We start from the raw sequence: 19,600 nt of genomic DNA, 5'->3' as shown, positions 1-19,600 counted from the left end.
GTTGTTAGTCATTATCTGCTTCCATGTGTACAGTAATTTACTGTTTATCAGTAAATTATTGTAAAATCAGCTAACAATTAGCTAAAGTTATATCAAAAAATTAATTCAATTTTTTAATTCAAAAATTAAAAAGAAACAGCACAAATGCAAGCAAAAATAAGTATATTGTGAACTATATAAGGTCTGTCAGTGTCAATAGAATTTTTTCACTTCTGTAATCTCAAGTGTGGAGGCATACTGAAGATTATAAATACTTATAAAATTGCCTTCAACATCTGTTGATGCATTTGAAAACTACAGAAAAAAAATTAACAAAATCAAAAATATTCTAATAATAGTATATAATAAAACTCCACCTAAATAAATTATACATGCAATTTTGCAATATACTGCATAATAACTCTTTTATTAAAGCCATGATACGTTTCTCAGAATAGTGAAAAAAATTATATATTCTATCAGTTGTAAAAATTATATGCTATTTATCTCTGCATAATTTTAAAACAACTTTTTAATCTTACATATTCACTACATTTTTTTTTTTTTTTTACAGCAACTGCTCTTTAAAACCTTTGTTTTAATCTCTCAATAATGACAGTACATTAACGTTTGAATAACAAATCCAAATGTAAATACATACATTAGATGGACGAACAAGGAATTATGGACCAACAAACACTGAATTACAAGCCTGTCAATGTTATAAATCAAATACTGATGCAATGATTATAATACAACCATTTTTTCCCCCCTCCCACTCCAACACAGAGTTATAGCCTAGGAACATAATGCTTATATAACAAGAACCTTAGGAAAAGTGCCATGCATTAAAAGAATAAATATAGTACATCTGAAAATCAGGGCATGTACATTAACAAACCAGCAATTTTTATTACTGCTGGCATAAAATGCATACAAAATCAGTCACACTATAATGAAAACCTTCTTGAAATCTATTTAACATAACAGATATGTAATTTACAAAATTTGAGCATATCGTATTGACAATTATTACTTCGGTCAACAAACACTGAGATAAATTAATATACATCTATGGAACATGCCATTAAATTAAAATTTTTCTGAGAAACACTCAGTAAATCACACAAAACATAGGGAATCAAAAATATAAAACTTTTATAAATATAAGGTCTCCTAAAATATCACAATGTAGTGTTTTACATTAAACAAGTAACAAGTAGTACCCATGTCTTCAAACTTGAAAAGTCAATACAGAACCCCCTCATTACCAGATATTTTATCAGTCATACATAAGGCTTGATGACAATGAGTAAAATCTGCTTATTAATGCAAGTATTATGGTCAAAGAGAAAGGGGACTCCCCTGATGCTAAATAATAATGAACAATTTCCTTTCAAAAAAGCCCAACTAAAATTACCATATGACAATTAAAAAAACTCAAATTCTATTTTTAATACACTCACACAATCTCAAAAAATGATGTGTGGAACATGACATTTCAGTGTTACTTAACATACTAATGGCACTAAGAGTTAAGCAGTCCCTACTAATTAAATTTTATAATGGGACTTAAATTCCAACTTTAACATTGCTAATAAGTACACTTCAAAATTTTGTGACTCACCATACATATGTAATAATTTTACTGTTAGTATTTTGTAACAATGAGGGAGTTGGTATTGCTTAATTGCACTAAGATGTCATGACAATGGCATAACATGTAAACTTACTACTTTTAGAAACTAGGATATGGAGTTGAGCATGACTAGGTAGCTTTCTTTTTTGAATAGCTCAAGAGCCACTCATTGTCATTAGTGAACGAGAAACAAAAAAGTAGTTTCTCACATCAGACTAATATCACAGGATAGAAATATCTAGTCCTAGTTCTGGTTAGGGGAGAAAAAAAAGGGGTAGGGAATATTTTAAAAATGTATCGGAATTATGGCAGTAGTAATGTATATATACATATATATGTATGTGTGTGTGTGTATACATATATGCATACACACATATGCATGCATATGTATATGCATATACGTGTGTATACATGTGTGTGCATGCACACATGTAAATATATATGTATATATAGATGCCAGACAATCATATAAATAAATCTCAAACTACTTTTCTTATGAAAGCAGTTAAAATATGGAGTATTTCTGACATTGGTAAATGAGTTTTAGATTTCTCTTCTTAATAAAGAACACAACCAAGTGTCATTTTAGTCGTTGGGTGACATTAGCAAGAGCGACGGCAAATGCTTGGAGGGCACTAAATGGGTACTGGAAATCCAGTGTATATGCATTTCCATCTATTCGTCCAAACTGCATCACCTAAAAAAAAATGTCAAAATAAATCAAGTTATTTCTTTCCACTTTAAATATATTACACTTATCTTTTATTCCATTAAAGTTAAGTTCCTTTCTTTGCAATAATAGTTTTTATCCAACCCTAACATACCCATCTAAAAATTACTGAATGAAGGTTTCATTTTCTATATCTGTAGTTATTAATAGCAATGCATGAACTTTAAAACATGAATTAACATGATATCTGCCATGCAGAATTTAATCATATTTAAGTCATTTTTTAAAAAAAAAAAAACATCCCTGGTAAGCTCTGGAGAAATACTCAGTGCATATTCAGAGAATGGCTGCAAACATGAAAATGCACAGTGAGATTTCAATTACAATTAAACAGCAGAGTTCAGTTGGAATGCATAAAAATGTTAATACTTAAATATAATGATCCATTGCTTCCAGCATTATTTATTATTATTACACCATATGCTTTTCAAAGAATCAGGAATATGCTGTATATTAAGAAAGAAAAAAAAATACAAATGCACTGAAAAAGTTGAAAATCCACAAATGAAAATTTTCAGATCAGAAATTCAGAATGTTGTGCATTATTGTTGCTGACATGACACACAACTTTTCCCCATTTGCTGTCTGTTTTCCTGAAACTACTGAAAAAGGGCCTGTCTTACCCTCTATGATAATTACAAAGCTGATATTTCATTTATGCATTGGGATATTAATTCATGGTGATTATCAAAAATTCATATGTACCCTCAATGATTGTAGAGTACTATTGTTAGATCCTGAATGGATGAATTCAAAGAAATTATTCATTCAGAATTTAACATGAGAATTCTAGCTAACTTAGATAATACCTGCTCACCAGCAGAAAATTCTGATGTGTTTTATAGGAAATTGTGTAATAGTATATGAATTGTATCAGAAATAATCGTAGTCAAAAACTAAACTGGAGAATTATCAGATATTATGATTTTTGTAAGAAGGAAATAGTAGTTAAATTTTGTCCTATTAAGCTGTCTGGAACTTTGCAAATTGCCAGATAGCAAAGAGCACCAGTGCCAAGGTCGCGTCTGAAATGCACGTGTCGGCCATAACACCGCAGGGTGCTGCATACACAGAAGATGATGCAAGCACACTTCCCTAGAAGACAGCACCTAACGGCAGTAAGGAAATTGAGGATCATCTTGAGGGCATAAAAATTAAGGGTCATGCGCAAAAGAAGAGAAAGAATACAAGGCAATACGCGCAATATTGTGGGGCTTTTTGTTCCTGACTTCACCTCGAGGATTCCTAACCAGTGGACGGAAAAAGGACCAGCCAGGGTCCTATGATGTTGGGCAGCTGGTATCTTGTTCTGAGTATGCTGAACAAGATCCCACGACGAGCTGCTCACAAATCATCGGCCTACAGAGAAAATGTGCCAGTCGCTGAATGTCTCATTCGATAAGGAGTGGAGATAACCCTCAGTCGAAGCAGTAATAAGTTCAAGTTCGGAAAATGTAGAAGGAACGACGTAGCCATAAGCCAGGTGCCGAGACAACGATCGAAGGATGACCCGAACAACACGTGGCAGTTAACAGACCTTCGGAAAGAACTGGGTAATGTAGAGACCTTTGCTGTATGTTTTGAAAGAGATAGAAACTAATGTTAGAATAAGTTATGTGGACAAGCCATAGACTCTGATAAGAATTCGTAATTTGAGATCGCATAATTCTGTTGAACAAATAAATGTCTGGAATGAATCTATATAGTTGCATGTGACTGAAATTATATGTGTATTTGTGGATGATTTTGATCCTATGATTTTGTGGAGGGATTTTGATGATTAAGATGTCTTTAAGAGTAGCATGCATAAGAGAATTGATTTATAGTAATATCATCACTTAGTTCTATTGTTTTGGATGATTAGTATTGTGATCCGAGTGTATTTTTGATAAGTTTAGCATTGTGTAACTAGCATAGCATGAGATATCAACCTAGTAAGAGATTTGGAAGTATTAGTATTTTAATCCAATCTTAGTTGTAATTGTCATTTGTTCCAATAAACATGTTTTGTTGCAAATACCTGACTCATGCCTGAATTCGAGATTTCAAATTACCACTTGCAAAAATTAGAATCATAGCGGGAGGGATTTTGATGAATGAGATTAAGTAATAGATCATTGGTCACGATTGCAATTAGTACCGATATCATTTAGAGTGTGTTAGAGTGAATGCCAACCAATCTAGGAATATTCCCTGAACCTGAATAAACTCATGTTATAGGATACTGGCTGGCACAGCCGAAAAGGAATCATTCCTAGGTAGGGTCGAGTTAGGCACACATAAAGAAATATATAAAAGAGGAGTTTGTAAGACAAATAAAATAAGTTAAGAATAAGATAATAGTAATAACACAAAAGGAAATAAATATATAACACTATGTTAATACTGTCTGTTAAGTTTAGATTATTACTAAACCGATATCATTAACCGACACTATGTTAATACTGTCTGTTAAGTTTAGATTATTACTAACTTCATACCAACAACTTTAGTGCTTTGGCTAATTTTTTTTTCTTCTTATACCTAACATATTTTGCACTTGGCTTTGCACCACACCAAATGGCTTATTCTGTTGTTTATTTGCATATGCAAATTTGCTGTCTTCACTAAAATGGCTGAAATATTTTATGCTATAGGTTCTCCACTGAGAATGCAGGTAACTAAATATGGATAACTTACTTCAAACTAAACATTCACTGGTATAAAATTTCCTTCCACATCAGTCATTTTCAGTATAGGAATGTAACACAACAACATACAAACCTAACAGAAAAAAAATATGTTTCCATGATTTCTCAATTATTTATGTTCAAATGAAAATCTGATCTTGAAAACCCTATCTGGCCTGAACCCAGCTTGTTTTCCAAATTTCTCTACAATAATTTTTCTAAACCTCTTCTGAAGAATGCTCAAATAAATCTTACCTACGATACTCAGTAGATAAATTCCTAAGTGAGAAATTACATTTACTTTTTTTATATATAGATCGGTGTATGAGAGCATTACTTCAATCATCAAGAATTTGACCTTCTCAAATAATACAGTATAGCCACTCTAAAACTTTTATTTGAGCATTTCTAGTTGAATGTCATCTACTTCAGCTCTCTTTCCATGTCAGGTTTCTGATGAATTTTTAACTCTTAAGTACTGAGATGTATAGTGCAGACTGCATTCCTCTTAAATTTTTCTATCACTGTTCTGTTACTTATTAACTCACTTAATAATCTTTCGAAAATAATTACTCCAAACATCCACAATATCTTCATTGTCACCTTTATCATTTGATTCCTTTTCCAGTATTCTGTTCTCCATTTTCTCCCGAGCGCCCCTTTGATTTTAAGAGGTTTTGTGTGGCCTGGTTGGAAGGATCACGGTGCAATCAGTTTATTTTTTGGAGTGGCGCTAGTGTCGCCGTAGCACGTGGCGGTGAATTTGAGCTGTGCAGAAGAAAGTGATTTTTAATCGGTGAATAGTCCGCTTTTTCCCCCGTTTTTCTACGTTTTTGAGTGCTAAATTGTTTCTCTGAATACGAGTGTACTTCAGTGGTTGTTTTTTGGAAGTTAGTTGCTGTCGCGATATAATATATTTTGGCACCGTCGGAATCGAACGCGTAACGGTGGAAGACAAAACGAAGCTAAGTTACTGTATTTAGTTATATTTCATTTTATTTAATTATATTTAGTACTTAAATGTTCTGATGTTTGTACGTTTTTTCCTCTTATTTATTAATTGAATAATTATTAAAGATTACGCTACTCGGCAGTAAGGAATGATGGTGGATTCAGCAACAGTCGCAAGTGGCGTAACGGCAAGTCCTCCGCCATTTAAGAACTCAATTATTAGCAATATCATAAGGGACTTTGTGGCATGCAGTACTGGCGGCATGTATGCGTCTCGTGAATTACATATGTGGCTTGTTAAAGAGAGTGGAGAGCGTATGTGCGCAAAATGCAGGCAGTTGGAGGAAATAAGTACATTAGATATATCGATATCCGACTTTGTTGCTCCAGGAACGGGGAAATGAATGAATGGAACGAAGACAAGTAGTATGATAGCAGAGAACGAGAAAATAATAGTTGATAGTGTGGAAGGTGTGAGTGACTGTGGAAGTTTAGGAGATGGTTTTGTTTGGGAGAGTGAATTTAGATTAAGAGTGACTGACCTGCAGAGGGAGATAGATGAGTTGAAAGAGGAGGTGGAATGTCTTGTGAATGAGAGCAGAAGTATGAAAGATAAAATTAGGAGAATGGAAGAGATAAATGCAAGGCGAATCAGAGTAGGAGAGAGAGAGAATTTAGGGAGTATGAGTGAGAGGTATGGGGGTGCTAGAAGAGGAGAGAATGGAAACAGTAGAAGAGAGGGAATGAGAGAGAGGTATGGGAATGCTAGCAGACGAGAGGATGGAAACAGTAGGAGAGACGGAATGAGAGAGAGATATGGAAGTGCTAGAAGAGGAGAGAATGGAAACGGTAGGAGAGATGGAATGAGAGAGAGGTATGGGAATGCTAGAAGACGAGCGGATGGAAACAGTAGTAGGAGAGACAGAATGAGAGAGGGATATGGAAGTGCTAGAAGTGGAGAAAATGGAAACAGTAGGAGAGAGGGAATGAGAGAGATGTATGGGAGTGCTAGGAGAGAATGGAAAGAGTAGAAGAGAGAGGTATGGGAATGAAAGAAGAGGAGAGAATGGAAACAATAGGAGCGAGGGAATGGTAAGAGGTATAATGTATGGCGACTCAATGATCCGTGGTGTTCAAGATAGGATGCGTGAGGAGTGTTTGCCAGGAGGAACAATAGAAAGGGTGGCTATGGCAATTAAGAGAGGTGAAAGGGTGGATGAGATGATTGTGATGGTAGGAACGAATGACTTGAGTGGTAATGTAAGTCGGGCAGCGAGAGATATGAGATTTTTGCTTGAGACTGTACGGAAGAAGACAGAGAGAGGAAAAATAGTGTGCGTGTTGCCTAGGTATGATAATGATGAGCTGAGCAGAAGAGCGGTGATATTGAATGGCATAATAGCGAGAATGTGTGACAAGAGAGGACTGGTATATGTGGATGCCTGGAGTGTGTTTGAGGAAAGAGAGGAGTTGTATGCGAGAGACCGTTTACATTTGAATGAGGAAGGACGTAGGCATCTGGAGAGATTGCTGTTCTGAACGAGTCAGTGTGTCCCAAGGAGGATGATAGCAGGGATGGCCTCTTGTGGGAATGGATACTTGGGAGAAGGGAGACAATGTCAGGTAACACTGAGCCCAGTGGAGTCCAGAAGAGATAATGCTGGGTATAGAAACAATGGCATTTATATGCTGTATACTAATGCCAGGAGTATCCGGAATAAGGGAGAGGAATTGGTGGCGCAGATAGCATCAGCCTGGCCAAAAATTATTGCGATCACTGAGACGTGGTTGACAGAAGGGGATATAACAACAGGAATAGAAGTCGCTGGGTATAGCATTTTTCGTCAGGATAGGAGGGGAAAGCGTGGTGGTGGGGTACTGCTTATGATAAGTGATGACCTATGTCCTCTAAGAGTGGAGAATTTGGAAGGAAGTGAGACAAATGATTTTGAGAGCGTATGGTGTGAGGTAGAGGTAGGCAAGACAGGATATTTAGTGGGGTGTTGCTACAGACCCAGGAGCACAGAGGATGGGGACCAGGAGATGTTTAGACAGCTAAGTTTGGCAAGTGCAAGAAGAATGATTGTTATGGGAGATTTTAACTTCAGTAGTATAAATTGGAGAGAGGAAGATGCATGTAGCAATAGGGGAATGGAATTTCTAGAATTCTTGAGGGACAAATGTTTTAGGCAACATGTAACAGAGGGAACAAGAGGTTCAAAAATTTTGGATTTGGTTATAGCATCAGAAGAGTTGATAATAACTGAGTTGACGTCTCTCCCACCAGTTGGAGAGAGTGACCATATGGTGTTAACTTGGAAAATGAATAGACATGCAGGAGTATCAAAGAGACGGGAACTTATGTGGAATTATAAGGCAGGTGATTATAATAGTCTTAGACGTCAACTTCGGGAAGTTTCATGGAGGGAGGAATTGGAAGGAAGGGATATCACCAGTGCGTGGGAAATTGTGAAAGAATATTTGTTATCAACAATGGTAAGTTGTATACCACGAGTGAAGAGGACGCAATTTGGAGTAAAGTGGATGACAAACAATATTAAACAGGAATTGCATGCGAAAAAGAGGCTATGGAAGAGATATAAGGAGATAGGTGAAAAGATGCATGAGGAATATAAGACACAGGCCAGAAGAGTGACTAGTGTGGTAAGGAAAGCGAAACTGGAATATGAGAGGAGATTGGCCCTAAGATCCAAAGAAAATCCTAGGGAATTTTTTAGCTATGTGGCCAGTAGGAGGAGAAATGACTGTGGAAGAATGATATTGTGGGATAAAAATGGGAATAGAGTGACTGATGCAGAGGACATAGTGGAATTGTTCAATGAACACTTTATTGGAGTATTTCATCCTAGAGGAGTCAGTTTTAATGCTAGAGGGATGGGACTGGTACGAGGTCTAGAGGTACAGGAGGAGAGTGTGTTTCAGATACTGAGTACTCTGGATGTCAGTAAAGCTGTGGGACTGGATGGTATTTCGCCACGAGTTTTGAGAGAATGTGCTAGGGAATTGACAGTACCTTTAACGTGGCTTTTCAATGAAAGTCTGACTTTGGCAAAGGTGCCCAGGGAATGGAAGGAAGGTAAGATAGTGCCATTGCATAAGGGTGGTAACAGACTGGAAGTGTCTAATTATAGGCCAGTCTGTGTGTCATCAGTAGTTGTTAAGATCTTGGAGAAAGTAGTGAAGGACCGTGTACAGCATTGGGCAGATGAGGGTAATGTTATCTGTGAGAATCAACATGGATTTGTGAAAGGACGCTCTTGTTTTAGCAATATGCTAGCCTTTTATAATAAAGTTACAAGAACATTAGATGAGAGAAAGGCATATACTGCAATTTTCTTAGACTTGGCGAAGGCATTTGACAGGGTGCCACATGATAAGCTGATATTTAAGTTGCAGCACATGGGTCTGGATGTCAGATTGGTCAACTGGATTCAGGATTGGCTGTCTGATAGGTATCAGAGAGTTGTGTATGGTGGAGCAGTTTCCAGGAGGCAGAGGGTTACAAGTGGGGTCCCACAGGGCTCAGTACTAGGACCTATATTGTTTAACCTTTATATCAATGACATAGCCAGTGGATTGCAGGGGGATATTCAGTTGTTTGCAGATGATGCGAAGCTGGGAAGGATTATTAGTAATAGTGCAGATGTGGTAGCCCTGCAAGAGGATTTAAATAAGCTAGATAGATGGGCAAATGAATGGGGGTGTCAGTTTAATGCAGCAAAATGTAAGGTCTTGAGGTTTGGGAAACATCGATGGGATGCTGCATACTCTATGGGAGGAGTTATACTGGAGGAAGTAGGGGAGACAAGAGATCTGGGGTTGATGATTGATAGAAACCTGAAGTTTAGGGGACATATTGCAAAGGTGGTGAAGGTAACACAGAGGATTGCTGCTATTATGAGAAGGACACTGACCTGCAGAGATAAGAGGGTTATCATTCCGTTGTATAAGTCTCTGATCAGACCACACTTGGACTATTGTTCTCAGATTTGGTCCCCAGGATTTGAAGGGGATAAATTAACTGTGGAAAGGATACAAAGACGGATGACAAAGATGGTTTCAGGACTGTACAAGGATAGTTATGAGGATCGGCTGAGAGAATGTGGACTGCAGAGTTTGGTGGATAGAAGAAGGAGAGGTGATATGATTGAGACTTTTAAACTGTTGAGAGGTGGTTACAGGGTTGACACTGGGGAGTTCTTTCGCTTGGTTGATCAGCGGGAAGGAGTGATGACAAGAGGCCATCCCTGGAAGTTATGAAAGGAAACTGTGAGCAAGAGGGTAAGGAGTGGTTTCTTTGTGTGGAGGGTGGTTGAGCCGTGGAATGCATTGCCTGATGGAGTGGTGGGAGCGAGAACGGTCAGTGAGTTTAAAAGTTTAAAGAGTGGTATGATAGACTGTGTTTCTCAGGGGGGGGACCTCCCCTCAGTGAGTCTTGACAGACTTTATGTCTTAGGAAGGACCTCCCTCGATGAGTCTTTTGACTCCTTGGAGGCCTGAATAATAATAATAATAATTTCTAAACGTGTTTAGAAATGGAGAAAAGATTCAAGAACAATTTACCACCTCCGTGTTATTTTTCTTCTATATTCTTACTAATGTTTTCCTATGACATTTGTTCAGCTATTTTTTTTTCACCCATGGCTTAGCTTTCTTACATTTGTCTCTGTATTCCGCTGAGGCATCTGCTGAATTCCTTCCTTTGAACTTTCAATATTTTCTTTTTCAGGACTACCTCTAACTTCTTGAGTCCATCATGAAGTTTGGGTTTTTCTATCCTTGATAAAAATTTTACCATATTCCCACCTAGATGAATCAGTCGATGTTTTTGTCATAGTTTGCTACTGAGTCTGCAGGTTTTCCCTCTAATTCTTTTTTTGAATAATATTTGTATATTTCAGCTTACAGTTCACCTGAAAGCTGCTTGACATGCAACACAAAGCAGCTATTCTTTTTTTCTTTGTTTGATGTCCTTTCTAATTAGGGAAAAAAAACAACTTCCTTAGTAGAACCTTCTGAGAGTCAACATGCATAAATAAGTCTCATTGTCCAATTTCCAATTGTGAAATTTGCCAGCATCCCTGCTCGAGATTACCTACTATTCAAGAAATTTATGTTGGTATCAGGGACCTGTAAACCAAGCAGGTTTGCATAACAACAAAGTATTAATCAATTCAAAGTGAACAGAAATCAAATAAAAAAAGCTGGCAAAATTCCTTGTTAGTTGCAGTTTGTGATATGGAAATGCATTAGCAATTTTTGGACTGTCATAATTCAATTGTGAAATAATGTGTGTTAAATTATTTGACTTAGTAGTCATTATTAATGAATACCTCCAATATATCATATATTCTTGCTGGAGAGTTTTTTTTGAGAATTGTTTTTTTTTTTTTTTTTTTTTTTTTTTTTTTTTTTTTTTTTTTTTTTTTTTGTTAAGTGTACAAATATGGAAAGCTATTACTGAATGACAACAAATCAAGAACATTCATAGCTCAGCTTGTATCATCTGTGTTTTGGATGGAAAGAAATGGATTTGAATCCTATCTAGGATGCAAAGAACCTTTATAACGGAAGGTACGATTTTCACTCATTTCTTGAAACAAAGTGCTCTTTGAACCCGTGAAGGTCATTGGAGAAATCCAGTGACCTGCACGGTTCAAAGCAAAATGGGCCAATAATGTAAACTCTATCCACACTATGACCTTTAGAGAATGTAAGGGAACTTGTTGAAATATATGCAGTTTGGAGTGGTTAATATTCTACAAACATGAAAATGCACTTCATCATTCGATAGGATGTCCTAGGAGAATCCTTGTCTACCTCTATGCATGTCAGAAATGTCAAGGCAAACATACCTGGGACACCGGTATCTGTTTGCAACTCTTGGTTGTGGCTGAGTTTATGTGGGTAGCATTGCAACACCTATGCAAGGGCATCCATACCACTGTATATGGAGGGAAACAGCAAAGGAATGCCATTCCCAATGAACAACACCAATAAAAGGGGAAAAAAAACTGATGTGTGTAATCTATAACATCTATAGAGTGTTTTTAAGTGAAAAGTACTCATTTTTGCATGATACTTTTTACTTTGTCATATCACAGCAACAGCTATGGACTTAAGCCAAGATGTGACATTACCAGCCCTCTCTCTATGAAACAAAGCAAAATAATTCTTTAAAGCCATGCCACTGCATCAACAAGCTGTATTTCAATCCCCCTCCTCATACACGTGTAAACTAACCATATGTTTGGTAGTACATGTGGGATAAGAGTTAGATAAATCAGTTTTCCCCTTTTCTAGATTTCAAAATATCTCTTAACTTATTTAAATTAAGGGGATATTAAATCCCACATTATTTCAAAACTGAATAAGAAACTCGAAGATCGTAATCAAAGAGTTTTATGCCGAATATAGTAAACTATAAAAGTTTCGGCGGATTGTAGCATAAGCTAAAGCACGTAGTTCAACATAGGGCAACTTATTGCAAAGGTGGGTAAAGTTCTGATCACTATTCTTAGTATTACCCATAATGTAAAACACATCTCCTAGGAGATATGTTTTACATTATGTATGATGTTATACATTATGGTGAAAGGTTTACTTTACTCATTCGGCTTTGAAATAATGTGGGATTTAATATCCCCTTAATTTAAATAATTTTACATCGCTGAATTGAAGCTTATTGGCTCTTTTATTTAAGTAATTTATGGGTGCACCTTTTTGACAACTCGTATAGCAAAGTACATAAGTTCTTTTCGCAATAATGTCAGTATTACCTGGTCTAGCTGATGAGACCACTGATGAGACCTCAATAAAGGTGAGTAGGTAGACCAGGTAATACTGACATTATAGCGAAAAGAACTTATGTACTTTGCTATACGAGTTGTCAAAAAGGTGCACCCATAAATTACTTAAATAAAAGAACCAATAAGCTTCACTTCAGCGATGTAAAATTATTTAAATTAAGGGGATATTAAATCCCACATTATTTCAAAGCTGAATAAGAAACTCAAAGATCGGAATCAAAGAGTTTCATGTCGAATATAGTCAACTATAAAAGTTTCGGCGGATTGTAGCATAAGCTAAAGCACGTAGTTCAACACTAAGACAACTCGTTGCAAAGGTGGGTAAAGTTCTGATCACTATTCTTAGTATTACCCATAATGTAAAACACATCTCCTAGGAGATGTATGATGTTACACATTATGGTGGAAGGTTTACTTTACTTATTTGGCTTTGAAATAATGTGAGATTTAATATCCCCTTAATTGGCTAAATAATTTTACATCGTCGAAGTGAAGCTTATCGGCTCTTTTATTTATGTAATTTAGGGGTGCACCTTTTTGACAACTCGTATAGCAAAGTACATAAGTTTTTTTTCACTATAACGTCATTATTACCTGGTTTACCTACTCGCTGATGAGACATCAATAAAGGTTGAAACCGGTCTGGGTAGTGACCTTCCACCATAATGTATAACATCATACATCTCCTAGGAGATGTGTTTTACATTATGGGTAATACTAAGAATAGTGATCAGAACTTTACCCACCTTTGCAACGAGTTGCCCTAGTGTTGAACTACGTACTTTAGCTTATGCTACAATCCACTGAAACTTTTATAGTTTACTATATTCGGCATGAAACTCTTTGATTCCGATCTTTGAGTTTCTTATTCGGCTTTGAAATAATGTGGGATTTAATATCCCCTTAATTTAAATAATTTTACATCGCCGAAGTGAAGCTTATAGGCTCTTTTATTTAAGTATCTCTTAACTGTTTAAATGAATTTTTGTGGAACTATTTGAAAACCTACATCATAATTGTGTGCACCATCTTCAAGTTGTGTTTCATGTAAAGGTCCATTACAAACACTACAGCCATCACATTAAAGAATTCACTTCTTATTAAACATACGAAATATTATGTAGGCATATTTGAAAACAAAATACAACAGAGATATGGCATATTTAGTACAATACACTTTTTGAATAAGGAAATCAAGTTTGTTCAAGACCTTCCAACTTGTTTTAGAAAGAGAAATTTAATATTTCTTTAAATATATATATATATATATATATATATGTTATTTAAATTAAGGGGATATTAAATCCCACATTATTTCAAAGCCGAATAAGAAACTCAAAGATCGGAATCAAAGAGTTTCATGCCGAATATAGTAAACTATAAAAGTTTTGGTGGATTGTAGCATATATATATATATATATATATATATATATATATATATATATATAAAGAGTATTATAGCAAGTAAGAAAACTGTAATATCTTATCAATTCCCTGAGAAATTTATTAACTGGAAGTGTTAGTTCATTTTAAGTAAATCATCGTCAAAATATACCCTCAGGGGGTGTACAGGATATAATAGTACTACATGAAAAACTACATCATTATTAACTTCCTGTCTACAATTTTCTTCCAAATCAGTCTGTTATCTGTCAAGACTCCAACATTATCAGATCTTATATTTCTATCTTCTAAGGCATTTTTTATTGTATCAATCCACCCATATCTTGGTCTTCCTCTGGGTCTTTTTCCTGCCAACCTGGCAAAGAACACTTGTTTTGCTAATCTTTCCTCTCCTTTTCTGTTTAATGGACCATACCACCTGAGATTAGCTCTGCTAACACATTCCTGGATGCTGACAATATGTCAAGTTCTTTCCTAATATCCTTCTTTTTAATACAATATTGCCATTGATGCCATCTGTTCATGCCTCTAATCTTTCTCAGGACTCTCATATTTGTGGTCTCTAGTCTTTGGTCAAGTGTTTTACTTTTGACCCAGCTCTCAGACCCATAAATTGAAATTGGCTTGAATAATGTCTTGTACACAGCTAATTTAGTGTTTTGGCTAATTTCTCTCTTATTCCATATAAATTTATTCAACTGACTTCCTACCATACCAGCTTGTTGTCTATTTCCATATGTAATTTACCATCTTCACTAAAAATTGTGCCTAAGCTGAAATGTTTTACTTGTTCTATAAGGCTCTTCATTAATATTTCAATGTTTCTGCCTATTTTCTTTGCCTTGTTATTGATAATCTTCATACCATATTATCTATTACAACAGTTATTCACTTTAGTCAGGGAATCTTTCAGACTTTTAACAGACTTATTTAGAAGTATAACATCATCTGCATAAAGTAAAGAGCTGAGATGACCATCTCCAATTTTGATATCAAGTTTAATACCATTTTCCTTCATAATGTGATCCATATAGATAATGAATAACAGAGGGGTTTAATGTTAAATCTGGTGTCAGACATCCTTGTCTGACACCAGATTTAACATTAAACCACCTTCCTGTACTTCCTTCAATTCGAACTGCTGACTTACAACTCAAATAAAGATTAAGTATTGCTTGATATAATGTCCCATTGACACCATATAACTATAGCATTTCAAATAGCTTCTCTCTTGACACCTTGTCATATGCCTTTTCCAGATCTACAAAACTTAAATACAGATTTTTGTTATATTTCAAAATGTTTATGTTCAGGATTATAAAAGCAAAAAGGAATGCTCATTAAATGTGAGTTAACGATATCTCCATTAGTAGTGAGATTGATAATGATTATTTCCCTTAGTTTTTAACACTAAAGAATAGGTGGTGGTTAATCCTCTTCACTCCACCTGGGAGCATAGGTCTTCCACCATCATTTTCTACCGGACTCTGTTTTTTGCTTCTGCTTTTATTTGGTTCCAGTTTTTATTAATATTTGTTATTTCTTTCAGTATTGTTCTTTTCCATGTTTCTCTTGGCCTTCCTCGTCTTCTTTTACCCTGTGGGTTCCAATCTAGAGCCTGTTTTACTATTATTTTATCTTCTTTCCTCAACACATACCCCAATCATCTCCATTTCCTTTCATGTATCTGTTGCAACATCGGTTTCTGGTTTGTTCTCTGCCATAGTTCTTCGTTTGATATTTGTTTTGGCCAATATATTCTCAGTATCATTCTTAAGCACTTGTTTAGGAAGACCTGGACAGCGTTAACTATCTTTTTGTTTACATATATACATACATAGTACTAAAGAATAGGGTTAACGCTATTAGCGTTTCAATGTTTTTTTTTTTTTTTAAATTTTATTTGATAATAATAATAAAGTTGCATGCCTTTTAATGCTTTTAACTTGTTCAAGTGTGAAATGCACTTTTTATTTTTATAACTAACTGTCTCGATCTGGGGGTCAGCAATTTTTTCTGAGGAGGGCTGGAAAGATTTTAAGCTTTGCAGAATCGAGGATATCAAATTCTTAAAGACTCTCCTCTTGGTAATTTGTCTTTTAACATATCATACGCATTGCAGTATGATATGTTATACTGCAATAATAATAATTTCCAACTGAAGGTTACATGAAAGCTTCCCGATAGCACAATTAAATAGATTTTGAAATAGTGCTTTATTTATTTATTTTTACTTGCATCAAGTACTGCTAGAACTGCAGTTTGAGGTCAGAAGGATGTCTTGAACAAATGTGTAGGAATGGAGAACTTTTTACATTAGGGAAAGTATACGAAGTAGTTCAACATTATTTGTGACTCAAATTATGTTTGCTGTTGAAATGCTTTTACTGCAGTATAAGGTTCACATACAACAGTGTATGTAAACCTTATACTGCAGTAAAAGCATTGTACCATAATTTTACATTGTGATTTAAATCGAAAAGAATACAATTTGGTTGGCTAATCCCAAATTGACAGCCTATCTTCATTCGTTCAGTATCTATGTAGATACTTACTGATAATATTGGAATCTTGACAGATAACAGGTTAATTTGGAAGAATGCTGTTGATCAGAAGTTAGTAATGGTGTAACTTTTTCATAGTACTATCAATATTATCCTGTACAACCCCTGAGGGTACATATCAGGAATTTAATGATGATGGAGTTTCACATATAAGCACAATTTGATCTTGCAGTTTAAGATTCAATTAAGTGGGATAGATTGTCAGGTCTGCAGAAAATGCTAATTTCAAAAGCCATTCAAGTGTATGACAGTAATGGTCAAGAGCAGTTCTTGTTGTTTATAAAAAGTTCAATCTCAGCCATGAGCTCAAGAAATTACAATGAAACTGCTCTATTGCAAGGAAAGTCAGAACATTTAATTTCTATTTCTGCCAAAAATTCATGGAAGTGATGATGGTTAAGCCAACGAGATTAATGAAGTTCAATGTTGACACTACTGGTTCTATGACATATAATAGATTTAAATATTTTCCACATAGTATCTGCCATAGGCTTCAAACAGCACACATTTTCACAAGCTACATAAATTGGCTCAAGTCTTTCCCTACACCAAACATATTTTTACCACTATCAGTTGCAACACATCTCAGTTGTTTCCACTACAGGTTGTACTAAATTAGCATTTTCTCAATCTCTATGAAAATATTTTTGTCTGTTGTTGTTGTTCCATATATACTGTTCATGGATGCTAATTCTTCAGTCACTATGAACTTAACACTGACTCCTGAAATTAATGACCGGAACTGTGAAATATAATAGGAAACACCTCCCGTCTCATTAAGAACCAAGGAAAATAATTTACAATCAGTGGCCTTATTTTTATTATTATTATGCAACACCTCCAGGGAGTCCAAAGACTCATTGAGGGAGAGTGTGTGCTAACAGCATCGAATGATTGATCCTCTTCCAACTACTAACCACGCTCAAACTTGTTTAACTTTTGCTGAGCCATTAGTAGCAGAGGCTCTACCAATCGGCCAACCTTTGCTGGCAATTGGCATTGCTTCTTATTTCCTCAACTCTTTGAGCAACTGTTTTCACCAAAAGATTAATGATTCACAATAATGCTATATGGTATAAACAACACTAAGAGAGGGGGAAGGGAATGCAATTTATAAAACTCACTAATATTTCACTAGTTTTCCAATCAGCAGAGCAGAATTATAACTCACAACCAAACTAATGTCCTTACACGACTCCCTCTATGGGTCAGATTCTATGACATATAATAGATTTAAATATTTTCCACATAGTATCTGCCATAGGCTTCAAACAGCACACATTTTCACAAGCTACATAAATTGGCTCAAGTCTTTCCCTACACCAAACATATTTTTACCACTATCAGTTGCAACACATCTCAGTTGTTTCCACTACAGGTTGTACTAAATTAGCATTTTCTCAATCTCTATGAAAATATTTTTGTCTGTTGTTGTTGTTCCATATATACTGTTCATGGATGCTAATTCTTCAGTCACTATGAACTTAACACTGACTCCTGAAATTAATGACCGGAACTGTGAAATATAATAGGAAACACCTCCTGTCTCATTAAGAACCAAGGAAAATAATTTACAATCAGTGGCCTTATTTTTATTATGCGACACCTCCAGGGAGTCCAAAGACTCATTGAGGGAGAGTGTGTGCTAACAGCATCGAATGATTGATCCTCTTCCAACTACTAACCACGCTCAAACTTGTTTAACTTTTGCTGAGCCATTAGTAGCAGAGGCTCTACCAATCGGCCAACCTTTGCTGGCAATTGGCATTGCTTCTTATTTCCTCAACTCTTTGAGCAACTGTTTTCACCAAAAGATTAATGATTCACAATAATGCTATATGGTATAAACAACACTAAGAGAGGGGGAAGGGAATGCAATTTATAAAACTCACTAATATTTCACTAGTTTTCCAATCAGCAGAGCAGAATTATAACTCACAACCAAACTAATGTCCTTACACAACTCCCTCTATGGGTCAGATAAAGTTAACCACAATGTTACTTTAGAGAAATCAGGCTATCAGGTCTTAAAATTATACTTTCAACAGATCTTTGGTAAATTAATGCAGCTATACTTGTTAAAGTTAGGAGAGTGCTTAATTAGCTAATGCTGATTCTAAAAATAATCTCTCAGATTTATAATGGCTCTATATAATAAGGTTGTTTCCCTCCATCTGATCTTATGTGAAGGAGAATCCTGAGCATGGTCTGCAATCTCGACATGTCATACAGATAATCTCAGATGTAATTTTTGTGTTCAAGGCAGATGTTAAATGATCTACTAGTCTGTCCAAAGTAGGTCAAAATGTAGGTACTAGGAACTTTACACACTCTAAGATGTTCAAGAGGAATCTAACAGATAGGCTTAGGTGCTGACAGTTATTTGTGAATTATTTTTTAACAGTATTAACAACACTATTCGTGTGCTGTTGTTAATACCATTAAAAAATAAGCCTTGAAAGTGGAATGGAGATCATATTTGCTTCTTTATGTACACGAGGGATGGATTTTGTTGTGATCTTGTGAATTGCAAGAATGGGGGGGGGCATGCAATATTTTATATGGGTCGTAGTCATTTGCTAAAAAAAATGTTGTGAGGGCCCTTGAATTCAGTTTCAAGAATTGTCATTTGAACAAAGTCTTAGTAGCCTTGGCTAAGTGAATAATTGTTTTGGGGATACCATACTGTTGGGAAGGTAGTGGTGCGATTGTTTATGTAAATACCTTCTTGTATAAGTGGGTTTTTTGTAAATGAAAGATAATGAGCCATTAGGAAGTTGTGTTACTAGTGTATCTAAAAAGGAGAGACAATTGTTACTTTTTCTATGGTGAAC

General features: G+C 35.5%; 1 protein-coding gene across 1 annotated transcript in view; it reads right to left on the bottom strand.

Moving 5' to 3' along the window:
- Positions 1-385: 385 nt before the first annotated feature.
- The window catches only part of LOC150096238 (tubby-related protein 4-like), a 236,452-nt gene continuing 217,237 nt past the window's right edge, over positions 386-19,600 (bottom strand). The window contains exon 12 of the mRNA XM_090408771.1: positions 386-2,315. Coding sequence (XP_090264897.1) covers positions 2,199-2,315 — 117 coding nt within the window. The 3' untranslated portion in view covers positions 386-2,198. The remainder of the gene's footprint in view (positions 2,316-19,600) is intronic.

The sequence above is a fragment of the Typopeltis vanoorti genome, chromosome 19 (genome assembly GCF_054136105.1).
Source record: "Typopeltis vanoorti isolate ZY-2024b chromosome 19, IOZ_Tvanoo_1.0, whole genome shotgun sequence".
In the NCBI taxonomy this organism is placed as follows: Eukaryota; Metazoa; Arthropoda; class Arachnida; order Uropygi; family Thelyphonidae; genus Typopeltis; species Typopeltis vanoorti.
The sequence above is the reverse complement of the archived record's forward strand: the minus strand, read 5'-3'. Positions and strand labels throughout refer to the sequence as shown.